Below are 16122 nucleotides of genomic sequence, written 5' to 3' on the forward strand. Positions count from 1 at the left end.
AGGCCTCTTTTGCTCACAACCATTTTATCATTTTTACTATGAAAAAATAAATATAACCCAAAGCACTCTATTACGAGCTGGTTTTTAAAAGCCTTATTCATAGGCACATCAGCAAAACTGACCCACCAACTGCAGGTTGTCAGTGGGGAAGCAGACTTTGTGGATGTCTGGTGGGGTTTTTTGTAGCTTATTTTAACAACACAGTCACAAGAATGGCAAATTCCATCTAAATATGATTTCATCCAGCGCTGTTTTTGATCATGTGAGTTTTTGATCCATTGTTTATGTCTTGCCTTGGAATGCTAAGGTACCACTTTTTTGAACAATTCTCCCTATAATCTCCTTACCTTATATGTGACCATGCTAAATTGTTTTCCTTCCTTTCTTTGAAATGTTGGGGTGCTTCGTTAGTCTTGTTTATTATACACTTAATAAAAAGCAGCCACTATGGATAAAGTACATTAATGCTTTCATTTGTGGCACAGCAGAATCCCTGCTTATGTACCCATACACTGCGCACATCAGTGGAAAGTGTGCTAGTCTGTTCTGTCCCGTTCTGACCCACCCTGTTCTTCCCCACCCCCTTTCAGCATCAAAACTGGTGTGTGTGTCAACAGTCACGTGTGCTGATCGTGTGCAAATGGGGAATTGTCTGTATATCCTGTGGATGTGAGCTTAACCTGTCACATAAAAGATTTTCCAAAATTGTTTTGATGCCCCTGTATACAAGACTTAGCATATGTACATGTATTTGTTTTAGAAGACACTTTGGGTTTGGTAATTGTTTTCAACAAGACTTGCAATGAATAAACATAAAATAAATGGGCAATGTGGGGGCTCAATGCACCACTCCAGGAGAGTTCATTTTGTGATCCGGGGGCCATAACTGAAAAGGCCCCACCAACCGAACTCCCCTAGGGCAGCTCGCATTGCAGCACTTGCGGCTTCAGAATTTCAGGAACAAAGTAGTACATTGGGGGGCTTCTTTTCTTCCTGATTTTGCAGGCACAGTGGGCCACTAAAACATACCTGGCTGGATTGGGGGGGGTCCAACGTATGTGCTGCGCTTGTTGTAGGGGCCTTCTGTCGTTCATCTGCACCAGGTGGCAAAGAGATGGGGAAAGACTGGCAACTGTAGGTGCAATAGCGTTCTTGAGGCCTTCCCTGGGTACCCACAAACCCTCTGAGCCCCTCACTCGTTTGCTCCTTGGTCATGAGGGTGTTTTACCATTTCCTCCCTCTAAAAGTACATAAAGTGAAAAGAGAAAGGTCACTCTTTCTCACTTCCTCTTTCAGCTCCATGTGCTTCTCAAGTCCATTTAATTCATTTGGGAAAGCGAAGTGTGCCTATTTATCTGTTTCTCTCTCTCCATCAGGGTGGAGTGGGGGTGCTGATCAAGGGGAGAGGCTATGGAAGTCACCAGAGGGACTGGCGCTTGCTACTATCACTCCCCAAAATCAAAATGTGCCCACTGGCCTAATAAGAGTGACGGTGATCCCTGTGCGAGGAAACCCCACCAACCACCACCTTCTTCCAAGCCTGCCCCTTTGGCTCATCTCTGATGGCTGCCCCAAGGAGATGTGTTTCCTGCGCCTGTTGAAATGTGGGGTGAGGAATGTGTGTGTGGAGAGGGCTGTCATATCCTTCCCCCTCCCAACATTCCAGGCACGCGCCATCTCCCACTGAGGCTTCACCGGTTAGAGGGGGGAGGCTCTCTTTCCTTGCTACAGACGCACAGCCTCTTCCTGTTTATCACCTCAGGCTCCTCGACCTCATTTGATGACTTCGACATCTGAGCATGTTTTTACAGTCAGCTTCCTTCCCCGTCCGGCGTCTCTCTAACTCCAACTACAATACAGTGTGCAATCTTCATTATACAACCACCGACCTCCATGGTAACTCCAGTTTCTCCTCAAAGCCCTACAGCTCCCAACCACAGATTGCCATCCTTTTCTTCAGCAGCCTGCATTTGATGAGGAGGTCTGTTCTTCTCGCACTTGGGACCTGCTTTGAGCAACCTTCCTGGGAGGTTCAGAAAAATATCCTCTGACGGATCCATTGGCTAATGGCCACAATGAGGCCAGCCCGGCCCAGCAAATTTGGTGCCTGAGGCAAAGGGCAAGATGGGCCGCCCACTCCATATCTGACAGAATCTGACAAGACTCATAGCTGAATCTCATCTCAGCTCTGGAAATGGGACAACATCCTGCACCATACCTGAGGCTCCAGTGTAGCTTAAGGGAGGCAGAGCGTGCTAGCTTAGGGAGATTCAGGGGGAATGGCTGGGGGACTGCTGCCACCTAAGGCAACTGCTTCACTCAGTGCAAGTTTTAGAAGATTCATTGACTGTTTCAGGGCATAACCCTATACCTGAAATGAGAAGGTGAGAAGAGTTTGGATTTGATATCCCGCTTTATCACTATCCTAAGGAGTCTCAAAGTGGCTAACATTCTCCTTTCCCTTCCTCCCTCACAACAAACACTCTGTGAGGTGAGTGGGGCTGAGAGACTTCAGAGAAGTGTGAGTAGCCCAAGGTCACCCAGCAGCTGCAGGTGGAGGAGCAGGGAAGCAAACCCGGTTCACCAGGTTACGAGACTACTGCTCTTAACCACTACACCATGCTGGTGAGGAGGCATAAGAAGAGCCCTGCTGGATCAGGCAAAGGGCGCATCTAGCCTAGCACCCCATTCTCACAGTAGCCAAACTGATGCTGCAATGGGAAGCCTGAAAGTAGGACCCGAGCGCAACCGTACTTTCACCCCCTGAATCCCACAGCAAGTGGGATTCAGAGACATATTGCAGTGGAGATAGAAGATAGTCACCATGGCTAGTAACCGCTAATAGCCTTATCCTCCATGAATTTGTCTAATCCTTCTTTAAAGCCATCCAAGATGGTGGCCATCACCACAAATTCCATACTTTTATGCACTGTGTGAAGAAGTGCTTCATTTTGTGTCCCGAATCTCCCAAGATTACAGCTTCACTGGAGGTCCTGGAGGCCCGGTATTAGGAGGAAAATGCCCACTTTCTTCAACACCATTCATCCCTTTAGATGCTTCTATGATGTCTCCTCAGATACCCATTAAGGGACGCTCACAAGCAGGGCCTGTGCCAAACAGGGCAGTCTCCACCTGTGATTCAGCGGGTGTTCAGAGGCAGACTGTGTCTGACGGTGGGGGGAGAACAGAGCCTTTGTGGCCAGTAGTTCCAACCAAGAGAGGAAATGCCAGAAAGGTTGGTGATGACATAATGCGCGCACACACATTACATGGTTGCCATGTTTTTTACTCTTTAATAATGATATGATAAATACATTCGGACATTAGGCCTGCGGACAGAGGGCCTTTAAGACTCTGGGTGGGATGCAGGGGGGCTTCCCCCCTCTCCCCACTTATATAAATATTAGAAATCATTGTACAAAAGAACTGGATACCGTTATAACGCATCAGGGTGCATGCAAAATGCTATCTGTGAGTTTGGAGTGCTCCAGTAATCAGAGAGAAAGAAAATGAGGCACAGTGTTCACATTACAAAATCCCACCCGAGTTCAGGTACACCATCCCGGGCTTCGGTTGTGTCCCACCCCTCCCCACTCCCAAATCTCTCTCTCCCTAAAGCATAGGGAGCGAGGATGGGAGGCCTTCAACCCTCCAGATGGACTCAAACTCTCAATCAGCCCAGGCCATCATGGCCAATGGGCAGGGATATCGGAAGTTGTAGTTCAGTAATATAAAGATGGCCAGAGGCTCCACCTGTGACGTAGAGCCATGCTCTTCAACCTTAGGTCCCCAAATGTTGTTGAACTACAACTCCCATAATCCCTGACCATGGGTGAAAGCTGGCTGGGGCAGATGGGAGCTGCAATCCAGCCATATTGGGGGCCCAAGGCTGAAGAACTCTGGATTCAAAGTCTCCCTACAGCTCACACAGGAAACCTGTGGCTCTCTAGATACTGCTGGACTACTAGTCCCATCATCCTTGCTGCCTGGGGCTGATGAGAGCTGGGCTCCAGCAAGTCCCCCATTCCTGATCCACAGAGACAGAGAAATAAGGGAGACTGGCAGAGATGGGCTCCTACTAAAATATTTTCATCAGCAGACCAAAGAAAAAGGCACATAGAAGCTGTCAGTCTGTAGTTTATGGCTGCTAAGGGAATGAAGTGGTAAGGGATGAAATGGGGGCAAGGGGTTGCCTGGCCTCCAGCCACCTCCTTTCATAGCCCACTCTAGAATGAAAGTTTACATGCCTGTTTGTCTCCTTCTTTCAAGGGAAGAAATCTCACTGCAAATTAGTTTTCTGTTGGGATGGGTAACACAAGATCCCCTTAATTTTTCTGTGATTATGTTATTAGAAGCCCAGCAGTCTTCAACTGGAGATATACCACTTCAGAGTCTAGGTGGGGGCTTACTTGAAGGAATGCTGCTTGACCTCCAACCCCCATTGTACACAGAACAAAGTTTTCCCTCGTGATATGCTGCTTTCTAGGTATACAGTCTGGAGAGTGGGGAACTGAGGGGCATTTGGTCACAAGGATCTCACTTGCAGCCCACGAAGCCGTTAAAAGCCTCCCATTGTGCTAGAGGAAAAGGACCAACTTTCATCCACTGAAAAACTGGGTCTCTTATTTCTGGTTGTGTTTCTGGGCAGGGGCATTGATAGGAGATGGCCCAGGGGTCCCCAAACCCCAGGCAGTGGGTCCCCTGTCCACATCCCCACCTTTAAAACTAAAAAATAAAATAAAAATTTGCTCATAGAGTAGCAGGTTACCAAGCTAACCAACTTAATTTCCCAGAAGTGTCTATCCGTATACATGTGTGTATGGGGAAATTTGTGCCAATTTTCATCATGGGCCTCGGCAAAAGTCCTTTAAGTATCTGACCACACCCCCTTCCTCTATGCCACCTTGCCGTGCTATAGCACAAGCAGTGCTATTTTTCTAGAAAAAGAGGTGCCGGAACTCAACATGTTCTCTTAGAATGGCAATGGTGCCCATCTGAGAGGTGCTGGAACTGAGTTCTGGTAAGTTCTGGCTGAAAAAAAAGCCCTGATATCAAGTAACCACAGAAAAATCACAGGGGTTTCTTGCCTTGGGGTGGAGCAGCTTTCCTTGTAGAAGCAGAAATACGGCATTCAGAGGGTGCATCTGTAAACTAAATAGGGATGGGAAAATCTGCCACTTTTGGTTCTCTTGGGTTCTCATTCCCTGCCTCTACCACATTGCAAATTCATTTTCACATCACATCAGTTTGCAAGTTTTTAGATTAAAGCCCCCATCAAAAATTCATCAGCATTTTAGTGCAGATTTATCCCAATACACACATTTTGTACGCAGTTTCCCCTAATTACATATTTTTACAAAGTGATTTATTGGGTTACATTTCAAAGGGTGGAGAGAGATTCCCAGTTATCAGCAGCACCTCTCCTGTCATTGATGAGAAACATCAGCCAATCATTTCAGAGCATTATAAAGTGTTGGTCTTCACTAAAGATGGTTATCTCAAACAATGGGTAGAAAGCATGTTATAACCATCCACTGCCACATGTTGCAAGCCAAGCACTTTAAGTTCTTATGTTCCACCTTCCACGTGACAAGTTATTTTGACTAATATTTGTGTTTATATTTGCAACAGACAGGTGCTGTTATCCTGCATTATAGGGTGAAACTCTTGCTGCATTTTCAAAGCAGGCTCTGGGTTTTTAAAAGATCATGACCCAGCCTTAGCTTTTCTCTGACATTCCACTGAATTACTAGGATCAGAGAACGTCCCCTTTGCAGCCTCATTTTACATGCCACTCATCCAGAGAAAATAAGATCTCCTTCTCTGGATACTCTGCAGTGGGATAAACATGCAGTTTCCTGCCCTTAATCAACCTCTGAACATAACATGAGAGCTTTTCCTGTTAAAGAAGAAGAAGGGGGGAAGGGGGTAAAAGATAAAAAAAAAACCATCTCAGCTCATGAAAGTGAACTTTACTTTGGAGAGAAGGTTAGAGAGCCAAACATAATGTCCTTGAAATTTCCTCCAACGAGGCTCCGTCCACGAAAACAGGATAACACCACTTCCGCTGTCACAACCCCTGAGATGAAATCGGAGATGAAGCAGGCGAGAGGAGGGGGACTAGAGAGGCTCATGTGGGGAGGCAAAGAGGGGGCTCCTCTGCAAGGATCTGAGGCAAGATTGAGTGGGAAGGGGGAGAGGCATCAGGGACGGAGATTCACTGGTGGTGGGGAAGAGAGTGAGAGAGGAGGGAGCTGTGGGGGAAGGGGAGGGTGGAGAACCAACAGGTGCTCTTGCCTGCGATTTTACTTCAGGGCATCCAGGTGAGTGCAGACCTGTTGGAACACTTCGTCCACTGAGCCTTCGGCATTAAGCTGAGGAGAGAAGGGAGATGCATTTAGCAATTTGGCCCCCGGGGCAGCCAAAGTCTTGCCGCTAGTGCAAAACACTATCATCACACTTTGAGCAAAATGAAAATCTTAACACACACACACACACTCCCATCCCTCAGCTGGCAGCCATCGCCAGCAGTTCTAAGCCATTCTACTATGCACCCACCTTAATTTTGTGATGGTAAAAATTGTTTTAAACTGTTTTCCGTATTGCTTTTTAATGTTTAACCTTAGGGTGGAGGGCAGGTAAATAATAAAGCAGAGCCCACCAACCTGCTTTGATTTTTTTTTTGCATCCTGGTCATGGCAAGAACCGTTTAAAAATAAAACCACTTGATGCATTTGTATAGACTACAAGTAGAAAACACCTGTGCGCCCTCCAGATGTTGCTGGACACTGACTCCCACCAACCCCCACTGCCATGGCCAATGGGCAGAGATGATAGGAACAGGAGTCCAACAATATCTGGAGGTGTTCCATCCCTGGCACAGAGAATTGTAGGAAGGGGTGTTTTGCCAGTGCACAGGGCAGCATGTGTGCATCACTAAGTCTCCAGTACAGATTCATGTGCAATGTCTGTGTGTGTGCCCAAAAAGCAAAGGAAGCCAGCCAGCAGGTGGGTCCATAAGAAAAGATCCAAATCCCACCATCGGACAATACCTCTATCAGGGCCAACATTAAAAAGTCCCAAAATAGCAAGCAAGAATTCATGTCCTCCAGAACTCTTCATAAGGCTAGATGTGACACAGCGAAAGGTGGGGAGGTGACAAACGAAGAAGAAAACTATTAAAAAATTAAATAAAGGAAATTACCAGGGTGTCACAAGCAGGGCTGAACTGGGGCGAATGACAAGAGGGTCCTTCCCCTCCCCATCAAGGAGACAGGTGGTCAGTTTCACTTGTCTAAGCAGCCTGTCCACGTCCTCTGAGGTAACAGGTTGAAGTCGATCCCATACAACCTAACTAGACAGAGCTCTGGCACTTTCCCACCCTGACCCTGCTACCATGACGCAGTCTACTTCTTTCCAAATCTGAGCGATTTTATCTGCAAAAAACTTCGCAAAATCATTGCAAGAGATCTTGGGTCCTCACCAGGCCCCAATGGTGGAGGTGGTTCTGTTAGATTGCAAACCACCTGAAAGAGTCTCCTGCTGCTGTTTCCTGCAGATGCAACAGAGGCAGCAAAGAAGGTCCTCTTTGTGTCACTATCACCACTTGGTAAGGCTCAACGTTGAGCTCTAACCAGTGTCTGGTCCAATTGAGAATGTGTTTTCTGCCACAGGCGCTCTAGCTGTCTCAGCAATTGTTTCATTGTCCTCAGCTTCAGGGGAAACCACGGGGCTGTTCGGGCTCCATGCAATCGCTGGTTAACTCCGCATTCCAGCAGACCACCAGGGAATCAGCTAAAAAGCCATCAACATGGGATAATACATCCCATATTGCTCTCTGGAAGCCATTTGGATCCATTAAGTAGTGGGGGAGGACCATTTGAATCGGTCCCACCTCCCTGCAGAAGGGGTTACAGAGAAAGCTAGTTGTACCAGGTAGTGCTCCTGGTGTATCCAGGAGAACATTTGTCACGACGCAAAGCAACTCAGGAAGGGAATCCTTGGTGCAGCCAGTGGCGGAGCTTCATGCTCCAGCACTGGGGGGCGGAGAGCAGGCAGGGGAGGGCTGGCATGCATCCCGGGGGTGTGGCGTGCCGCCTGCAGGGGCATGGCACATGTCCTGGGGGTGTGGTGTGCCGCCTTCGGGGGCGTGGCACCCAGCGCAGGTGGGGAGGCAGCCATGATGGCACCTCACCAGGATTGCGCTGCCAGGGGCAGTGCGCTCCCCCCACACTCCTCTTCCTCCACCAGTGGGTGCAGCAGGGAGGTCGGTCCACCAATAGGAATGCTGTACTGCTCCTATTGCCCAATTTCTAGACATGCACTCAGAAAACTGGGTCTCCCTAATAGGACACCTGGTGATAACTAATAACTTCCTAAAAATCAAATGCAAACCCCTCCCCCCCCCCCGCTCACATGCTCTGGGCTGCTGTGCATAAGAAAAATCTGGTAGACAAGAAGGAGCAAGAGCACTTGCCAGGTCAACTCCTCCATCCATGTTCAAATTATGGATGGCAGTGGTCTTATGAATCTTTGACCTGGCATTGCACAGCAGCACCTTAAGGTCATGCAGGACACCCTTGTTGATACCGGCATCCTTCTGGTCAGGACCAGACCTGGAGGTAGGGACACTCTTCAGATAATGACTAAACTTGGGCAGTGGGGCTGCATTTCCTCTGAACAGTATGGTACTAGTTGAAGAAGTCCAGCTTTTGCCCTTGCTTTTTAAAATTTAAAGTTTCTATCCCTTAAGAATGCAAAAGTAAGCTTCAACACTTGAAATGGTTTACGGATGTCTCAGAAGCCAGAGGAGACTCTTAGCAGAATTTCCAGTGGCCAAAGGTTGACTGCCATGCTCTTTGCTTTTGTCCATGAAAACCAGAAGCAGGATTAAACAAATGGATCCATGTTACCTTGATTTGCATGATTTATACAGGTTGCAGCTTTGGGGGTAGAGAGGTGCATATCTGCAGAATTTCCATTTTAATAATAATAAAGTCCTCCTTTCCATGGAGGCGCAGGTTACAGCAACAGCCAAGGCGACATTTTTCCACCTTCGCCGCATCAAGCAGTTGGTCCCTCACCTTTCCCGCCCTGACCTGGCCACAGTGACCCATGCGACGGTCACCTCCAGGCTTGACTACTGTAATTCGCTCTACGCTGGGCTGCCCTTGAAGCTGACCCAGAAACTCCAGCGGGTGCAGAATGCTGCATCGAGGCTCCTCACGGGGTCTCTGCCATGGGAGCATATTCACCCAGTGCTTTTCAAGCTGCACTGGCTCCCGGTGGAGTACAGGGTCAGATTTAAGGTGCTGCTTTTGACCTTTAAAGCCCTTCATGGCCTAGGACCCTCATACCTACGGGACCGCCTCTCCCGGTATGCCCCATGGAGAGCCTCAAGGTCCATAAATAGCAACACCCTAGAGGTCCCAGGCCCTAAGGAAGTTAGATTAGCTTCAACCAGAGCCAGGGCCTTTTCAACGCTGGCTCCAGCCTGGTGGAACGCTCTGTCTCATGAGACCAGGGCCCTGCAGGATCTGATTTCTTTCCGCAGGGCCTGTAAGACAGAGTTGTTCCGCCTGGCCTTTGGCTTGGAGCCAGTTTGATTCCCTCCCTCCCTCTCTTTCTTTTTTCTTTTCCTTCTCCTGCGATGAGGCTACATTTTAATATTTTAATGTTCCATTATTTTAATGTTGTATTTTATTTTTGTTTTTAAGTTGTAATCATTCATCTTGTTTTTATTATTGCTTGTAAGCCGCTCTGAGCCTGGCCTTGGCTGGGGAGGGCGGGGAATAAATAAAAAAATATGATGATGATGATGATGATGATTATAGACCAAGCATAAGCCCTGGCTTCATGCTGCCCATGTGTCCTGGGAGTGTAGTCAAAAAATGATATGCTGCTCAAGAGATCTGGATGCTGGATCAGCCCACAGGAGGCCCCTCTGGTCTATCATCCTGTTCTGACAGTGGCCAACAAAATCCCAACAAGAAGTCAGGGCCAGAGTGCAACAGTGTCTTCCATCCTCTGATTCCCATCAACTTGTGTTCAGAGGCATACTGCCTCTGTAGCTGTGGATAGCCTTATTTCCCACGAATTTGTCTAAACCTCTTGTAAAGCCATCTTTCCAAAACTCTTTTTAAAGCTAAGTTTCTCACTACTTCTCTCTCTCTCTCTCTCTCTCTCTCTCTCTCTCTCTCACACACACACACACACACACTTTTTAAAGTAGCATCAGAGGACTCTAATTTTGATCAGAGTAGCAGCTTGAAAGGATATTTAGCCCCTTTAGGAATTTTTTTTTGCAGATTTTACCAGGACTTGTATACGGCTGGAAAAGAAGACTTAGAAAAAAATGAGGACTATCTAAGGAGAATAAACTACCAAAGATTCCAAAAGAAAAGAAGGATCAGTTGAATGCACCAGTTACAATGGTGGAGGTACAATCAGCAGTAGGACATCCCAAATTAGGCAAATTGCCAGGCCCAGATGAACTTACGGCGAAATATTATAAAAAAAACGAAATGATCAGCTGGCGTTACCATTGAAGGATGTTATGAATAATATAATGAATAAAGGAAAACTACCAAATTCATGGAAAGATGCCTACATTTCATTAATTCCAAAACAAGACACTGATCTACTTCTGGTTGAAAATTACAGGCCGATTTCACTACTGAACAATGATTATAAACTTTTTACCAAAATATTAGCAAATAAATTAAAAGATGTATTAAAAGGCATTATTCGTGATGATCAAGCGGGTTTTCTTCCTGGTCAACAAATGAAAGATAATATAAGGCATATAATAGACGTAATAGAATATTTGGAATGATAAGCAAGCAGCATTGATGTTTATTGATGCAGAAAAGGTCTTTGACAATATTTCCTGGAATTTTATGAAAAAGAACTTAGAGATGATGGATGTAGGGCAATCCTTCCTTACAGGTCTAGGGGCTATATACTCCGAACAGAAAGCCATGCTGATTGTTAATAATGTTATAACTGAAAAATGTGAAGTTACAAAGGGAATGAGACAGAGATGTTCTCTGTCACCATTATTATTTATTACTGTTTTAGAAGCTCTGGTGAGAGCTATAAGATCAGATGAGGGTGTAAAAGGAATCAGGGTGGGGCAGAAAGAATATAAATTGAAAGCCTTTACAGATAATTTAGTAATAACAGTAGAATATCCTTTATCCAGTGTACCAAAAGAACTGGAAAGAATTCAGGAATTTGGACAAGTAGCTGGTTCCAGACTTAATAAAGTAAAAATGAAAATGTTGATCAAAAAATATGACTGTACAATTGAAAGAAAAGTTTCAACAGATCACAGATATAAATCCCAAAGACCAAATATTTAGGGGTATGGTTAACTGCCAAAATTATATATTTAATGACAATTACATACCTATGTGAAAAGAAATAAAGAGGGATTTGGAGGTGTGGGGATGGATGAAATTATCATTTTGGGGAAGGATTTCTGCTGTGAAAATAAATGTGCTTCTGAGAATGTTGGTTTTATTTCATTCAATCCCTGTGGTGAGCAGGGTGGGACACTTCAGGGAATGGCAAAAAGTAGTATCTAGATTTATCTGGAAAGGGAAGAAGCCAAGAATAAAATATAAGTTATATATATATAACTTAAAAATAAGAGGTGGCTTCTCCCTGCCAGATCTTATATTATGAGGTTTTGTGTCTTTGCTTGCTACGGGATTGGATATTGTTGAAAAATACGAATTTACTAGATCAGGAAAGTTATGACAACAGATTTGGGTGGCATGCATATTTATGGTGTGAAAAAGTAAAAGTACGCAAAGGATTCCTGAACCGCTTAGTAAAAAAGGTATGGAATAGATATAAAAACTTACTGGAACGGAAAACACCTTGGTGGCTCTCACCCTTGGAAGTTATTTCAGTTAAAAAGGTTAAATATGAAAAGAAATTGGGCCACCTATAGGGATTTGTTAATGGAGGCAGAAGACCAGTTAAAACTGGGGGGAAATTGAAGACGTAAAAGAATTTATGACGTATTGGTTATAATACCACCAGGTAAATGATATTTTTAAGACAGATTAAAAAAAATGGGTTTGATACAATAAGATCAAAGGTTTGAAATAGACCTGTTGCACAATAATGTGAAAGTATTATCGAAAATGTACAAATTATTGTTGAAATGGCATACAAAGGATGAGGAAGTTAAAGCCGTAATGATACATTGGGCTAGGGATTTTGGGAATCATGTTGAAAAGAAATATTGGGAGAAGCAATGGAGAGAAGAAATCAACTTCCTTGCATGCTGTTTGCTGAAAGAAAATTATATGAAAATGATGTATCGTTGGTACCTTACACCAAGTAAAATTGCAAAGATGTATAAAGTGAGTTTAAAATTATGTTGGAAATGTAAGGAGAAGGAAGGTACTTTTTACCATATGCGGTGGGCTTGTAATAAAGTAAGGGGGATCTGGGAGATGATTTACACTGAATTAAAGAAAATGTTTAAAAAGACATTTATTTTAAAAATGAGAGGCCTTTTTGTTAGGTATAGTAGATGAAGAGATACCTAGAGAAGATAAACGACTATTTATGTATACAACAACACCTGCGAGAGTATTGCTAGCCCACAATTGAAAAAAAGAAGAGGTACCATCGAAAGAAGAATGGCAGATGAAACTGATGAACTATGCGGAGATGGCGAAATTGACAGGAAAGATCCGAAACCAGGAAAATCAAGTATTTGAAAAAGACTGGAATAAATTTTTACACTATCTAAAGGACCACTGTAAACATTTAAAACCACTGGCAGGAATGTAAAGATGCTTGTAATGTGAAATTTATTGTATGTTTTTTCTTAATGGAACAATTAGTAGTTGGATAATTTAAAAGGATGAAGATAATTTGTATTAGAGTACGAACCCATGGAGGGAAGGAGGGAAGTCTGATGGTTCAAAGGAACCTTTTATTTATTTTTATTTTTGGATATGTGAAATGGTTAATGTAAAGATATATAGAAATGTGAAAACTAATAAAAAATTAATTAAAGAAAAAGAAAGGATATTTAGCCCCTTCTTGCCTTGCACTGCTTTCCTCAAACCTTCTAAATATTCAAAGTAGAAATATACGTTTACAAAAAAACCAGAAGCCTTCCTATTAGGTATAGTAGGTAGAGAAATACATAAGTAGGATAAAACACTGTTCTTATATGCAACAACTGCAGTGAGCATGTTATTACCCCAAAGATGGAAATAGGAAGATTTACCAAAGAAAGAAGAGTGGCAGATGAAATTACTGGACTACGCCGAATTGGCGAAACTGACGGGAAAATTTTGGAACCGTAAGGATCAGACTTTTCTGAAAGACTGGAATAAATTTATGTTCTATTTGAAAGACAACTGTAAAGAACTAACATCGCTAGTAGGGTTACTGGAAGTTTTGCAAGGTTAAAATGATTATGATTTAAGAAATATAGGAAAATGGGTATATAGAGAACAGGTTTGAAAGCCATTGGCCAGGGAGGAGGGAAGTTACGGGCTTATGAAGCCAAATGTTTTATTTATCTTTGTTTATATGATGTCATGCATGAAAATATTTCTAAAACCAAGAAAAAATATTTTTTAAAATAATATTCAAGGTGTTCTTATGTCACTTTCAACAGTCATGGCTTCCTCCAAAGAATTCTGGGAAGTGTAGTTTGTTAACAGTGCAGGGGATTTCCAGCTCTGTGAGGGGCCCTCCTAAAAACCCTCAGCCCCCATTACTAACGACACTCCCCTTGATTCTTTGGCATAAGCCATGTTTTGAATCTGGCTTGTCTCCAAACTTGCCTGTTTGCATTTTATTTCATTCTCGTTGCTTTCTGTATAAAGCATCTAACAAATGTAATAAATAACACTAGTTTAGCAAGAAGTCCGACATCTCCTTGAGCTGCTCTTCTCAGGGAGGATTCCAGCTCAAGGCACCAAACGCAACCACAGCTCTCTGTGCCAAAGTGCTATGAATCTTGGGAGTCACCTTCCTCCCCGCCCAGGCACAGCTTCCTCTATTCTCTGTCCACTTCTGCCCCTAAATCCTCACACTGTCTCCATCGGCCTGGCGCCCCCTCTTCCGTCCTGTGGGGCCTGTGGATTACTCACTGCCTTGCTATGCCAAGCATCTGGAGGCCTGGTAGACACTTCCTTTGGAGTTATGAATGAAGCCAGGACATCTTCAAGAGACACAGTGAGGCATCCCATGTTGTGACTGAACCCCCCTCACCCTCACTTTAAGATGAACCAGAACCTCACTGCCCCCTGCTGAAAGGAAGGGCTCCTCCAGAAAACCCGTTTATCCAGCATCCATCCTGATTGGCTTGCACAAAGCTTGCTCTGCAGGTAGACAGTAAAAAACCCTTTCCATTGTTCATTCAGGATTATTTGTACTCATGATGGCATCTGGCTTTCAATGCTGTTTGTACCTGGAAACATTTCAGGGTGCACACGCTGCTTTGTTTCCTTACAGTGAATATCCTGCAACCTCCTGCTGAAATCCTGTAACTTTTCATAGCACAAATGGTCCAGTTCATTATTATTTTTTGTCCCACTTTTGTCATGCTGTAGGACAAGGGTGCCAGGTTCAAATAACGCAGCCACCTTGGGGAAAGCGTTGCAGGACCACTGACAAAAGCAGAATGATGTGAGGACTGTCTAATATAAACCCGCTTGAATCCCCCTCACAAAATACTGAGAGTCTAGAGCAGGCATAGGCAAACTCCAGCCCTCCAGGTGTTTGGGACTACAATTCCCATCATCCCTGACCACTGTCCTGTTAGCTAAGGATGATGGGAATTGTAGTCCCAAACATCTGGAGGGGCTGAGTTTGCTTATGCCTGGTCTAGAGGTTTACTAAGCCTAAGTAAGTGCAAACTGGGGCCCAGTTCATGGGTTCCATATACCCATACCACCCCCACTCCCTTAAAAAGCTGCAACCTGCAAAAATGATGCAAATCAAGCCAGCTTGCATCCATTTTATTTAATTCTAGCTTCTGTCTTTCATGGGAAAGGGGAGTATTGTGGAACATGGAAGCTCCCGCCCTCCCTACCCCTGGCTGCTGGAAATCCTGTACCAGGGAAACCAAACTGGTGGCCAATTTGCCCAAAGAGAGACAGAGAAAAACAGAGAGAAGCTCTGCTGTTTCCGAGCTAAAAAAAAAGAAAAGAAAAGAGAAAAAGACGTCACTGCAGCTCATGGTATCTCCTCAAGCTCGAACTGTTGAACAAACAAAGCATCTCACCCCCAGAATAATTATCTGGACAGACCAAGTTCATCACCCATGAGTGGAGTGGCCAACCTGGAGAAGTGGTGGCCATTTTGCAAAACTTAGTTGCTTTCTGCTGTCCTGCATCCTATGTCTTTGGGAGCGGAGGGAGACAGATGGGTGGACGATGGGACTCACCTTACGGACAATGCCCCTTTTCTCATAGAAGGCAATGACAGGCTCCGTGGCCTTGTAGTATGTCTCCAGCCTCTTCTTGATTGTCTCCTCGTTGTCGTCGACTCGTCCGCTCGTCTCCCCGCGCTTCAGCAGGCGCTTCACCATTGTTTCCTTGCCAGCGTCCACGTAGAGCAGCAATGTTGGGGGTGCGATCTGAGCAGGGAGGCAACATGGAGGGGTCAGGGAGTTGGGGGGGGGGAGAGGAAGAGAAGAAGGAAATGATAACTGCGCCGGCCTAAATTCTCCAGTCCCAGCCAGCACAGCAGCTAAGCAACATCTGGAAGGCCACAGGCTCCCCAGGGCCTGGTCTAACTCAAAGTTCTGTATGTGGTTCTCCACCCTCATTTAATCCTCACAACAACTTTGTAAGGTAGGTTAGGATGAGAGGCAATGACTGGTCCAAGTTCATCCCATGAGCTTCATGGTCGAGTGGGAATTTGAACCCTGGTCTTTCAGGTCACAGCCCAGAACACTGGAAATGGCTGGAGATTCAATCTGGGAGCTCCACCTGGGGAGAGTGGGGTTGGACCCCAAGCTGCTAGTCACCTTGTCCAGGTTTTTTCAATCTGTGCTCAGGTCTTGTCTGCCCAGGCTTCTAGGAATGTGGAATAAACCAGCAGTTATTTGCCAAGCTTAGACCAGGCTAGGGGAAC

General features: G+C 45.0%; 1 protein-coding gene across 3 annotated transcripts in view; it reads right to left on the reverse strand.

Moving 5' to 3' along the window:
* Positions 1-4735: 4735 nt before the first annotated feature.
* The window catches only part of AK1 (adenylate kinase 1), a 56735-nt gene continuing 45348 nt past the window's right edge, over positions 4736-16122 (reverse strand). For all 3 annotated transcript variants that reach the window (XM_081179771.1, XM_081179773.1, XM_081179772.1), the window contains 2 exons: positions 15431-15622; positions 4736-6374 (listed from right to left, as the gene is read on the reverse strand). In XM_081179771.1, coding sequence (XP_081035897.1) covers positions 6306-6374; positions 15431-15622 — 261 coding nt within the window. In that variant the 3' untranslated portion in view covers positions 4736-6305. The remainder of the gene's footprint in view (positions 6375-15430; positions 15623-16122) is intronic.

This window comes from Podarcis bocagei (genome assembly GCF_964188305.1).
Source record: "Podarcis bocagei genome assembly, chromosome: Z".
Classification (NCBI taxonomy): domain Eukaryota; kingdom Metazoa; phylum Chordata; class Lepidosauria; order Squamata; family Lacertidae; genus Podarcis; species Podarcis bocagei.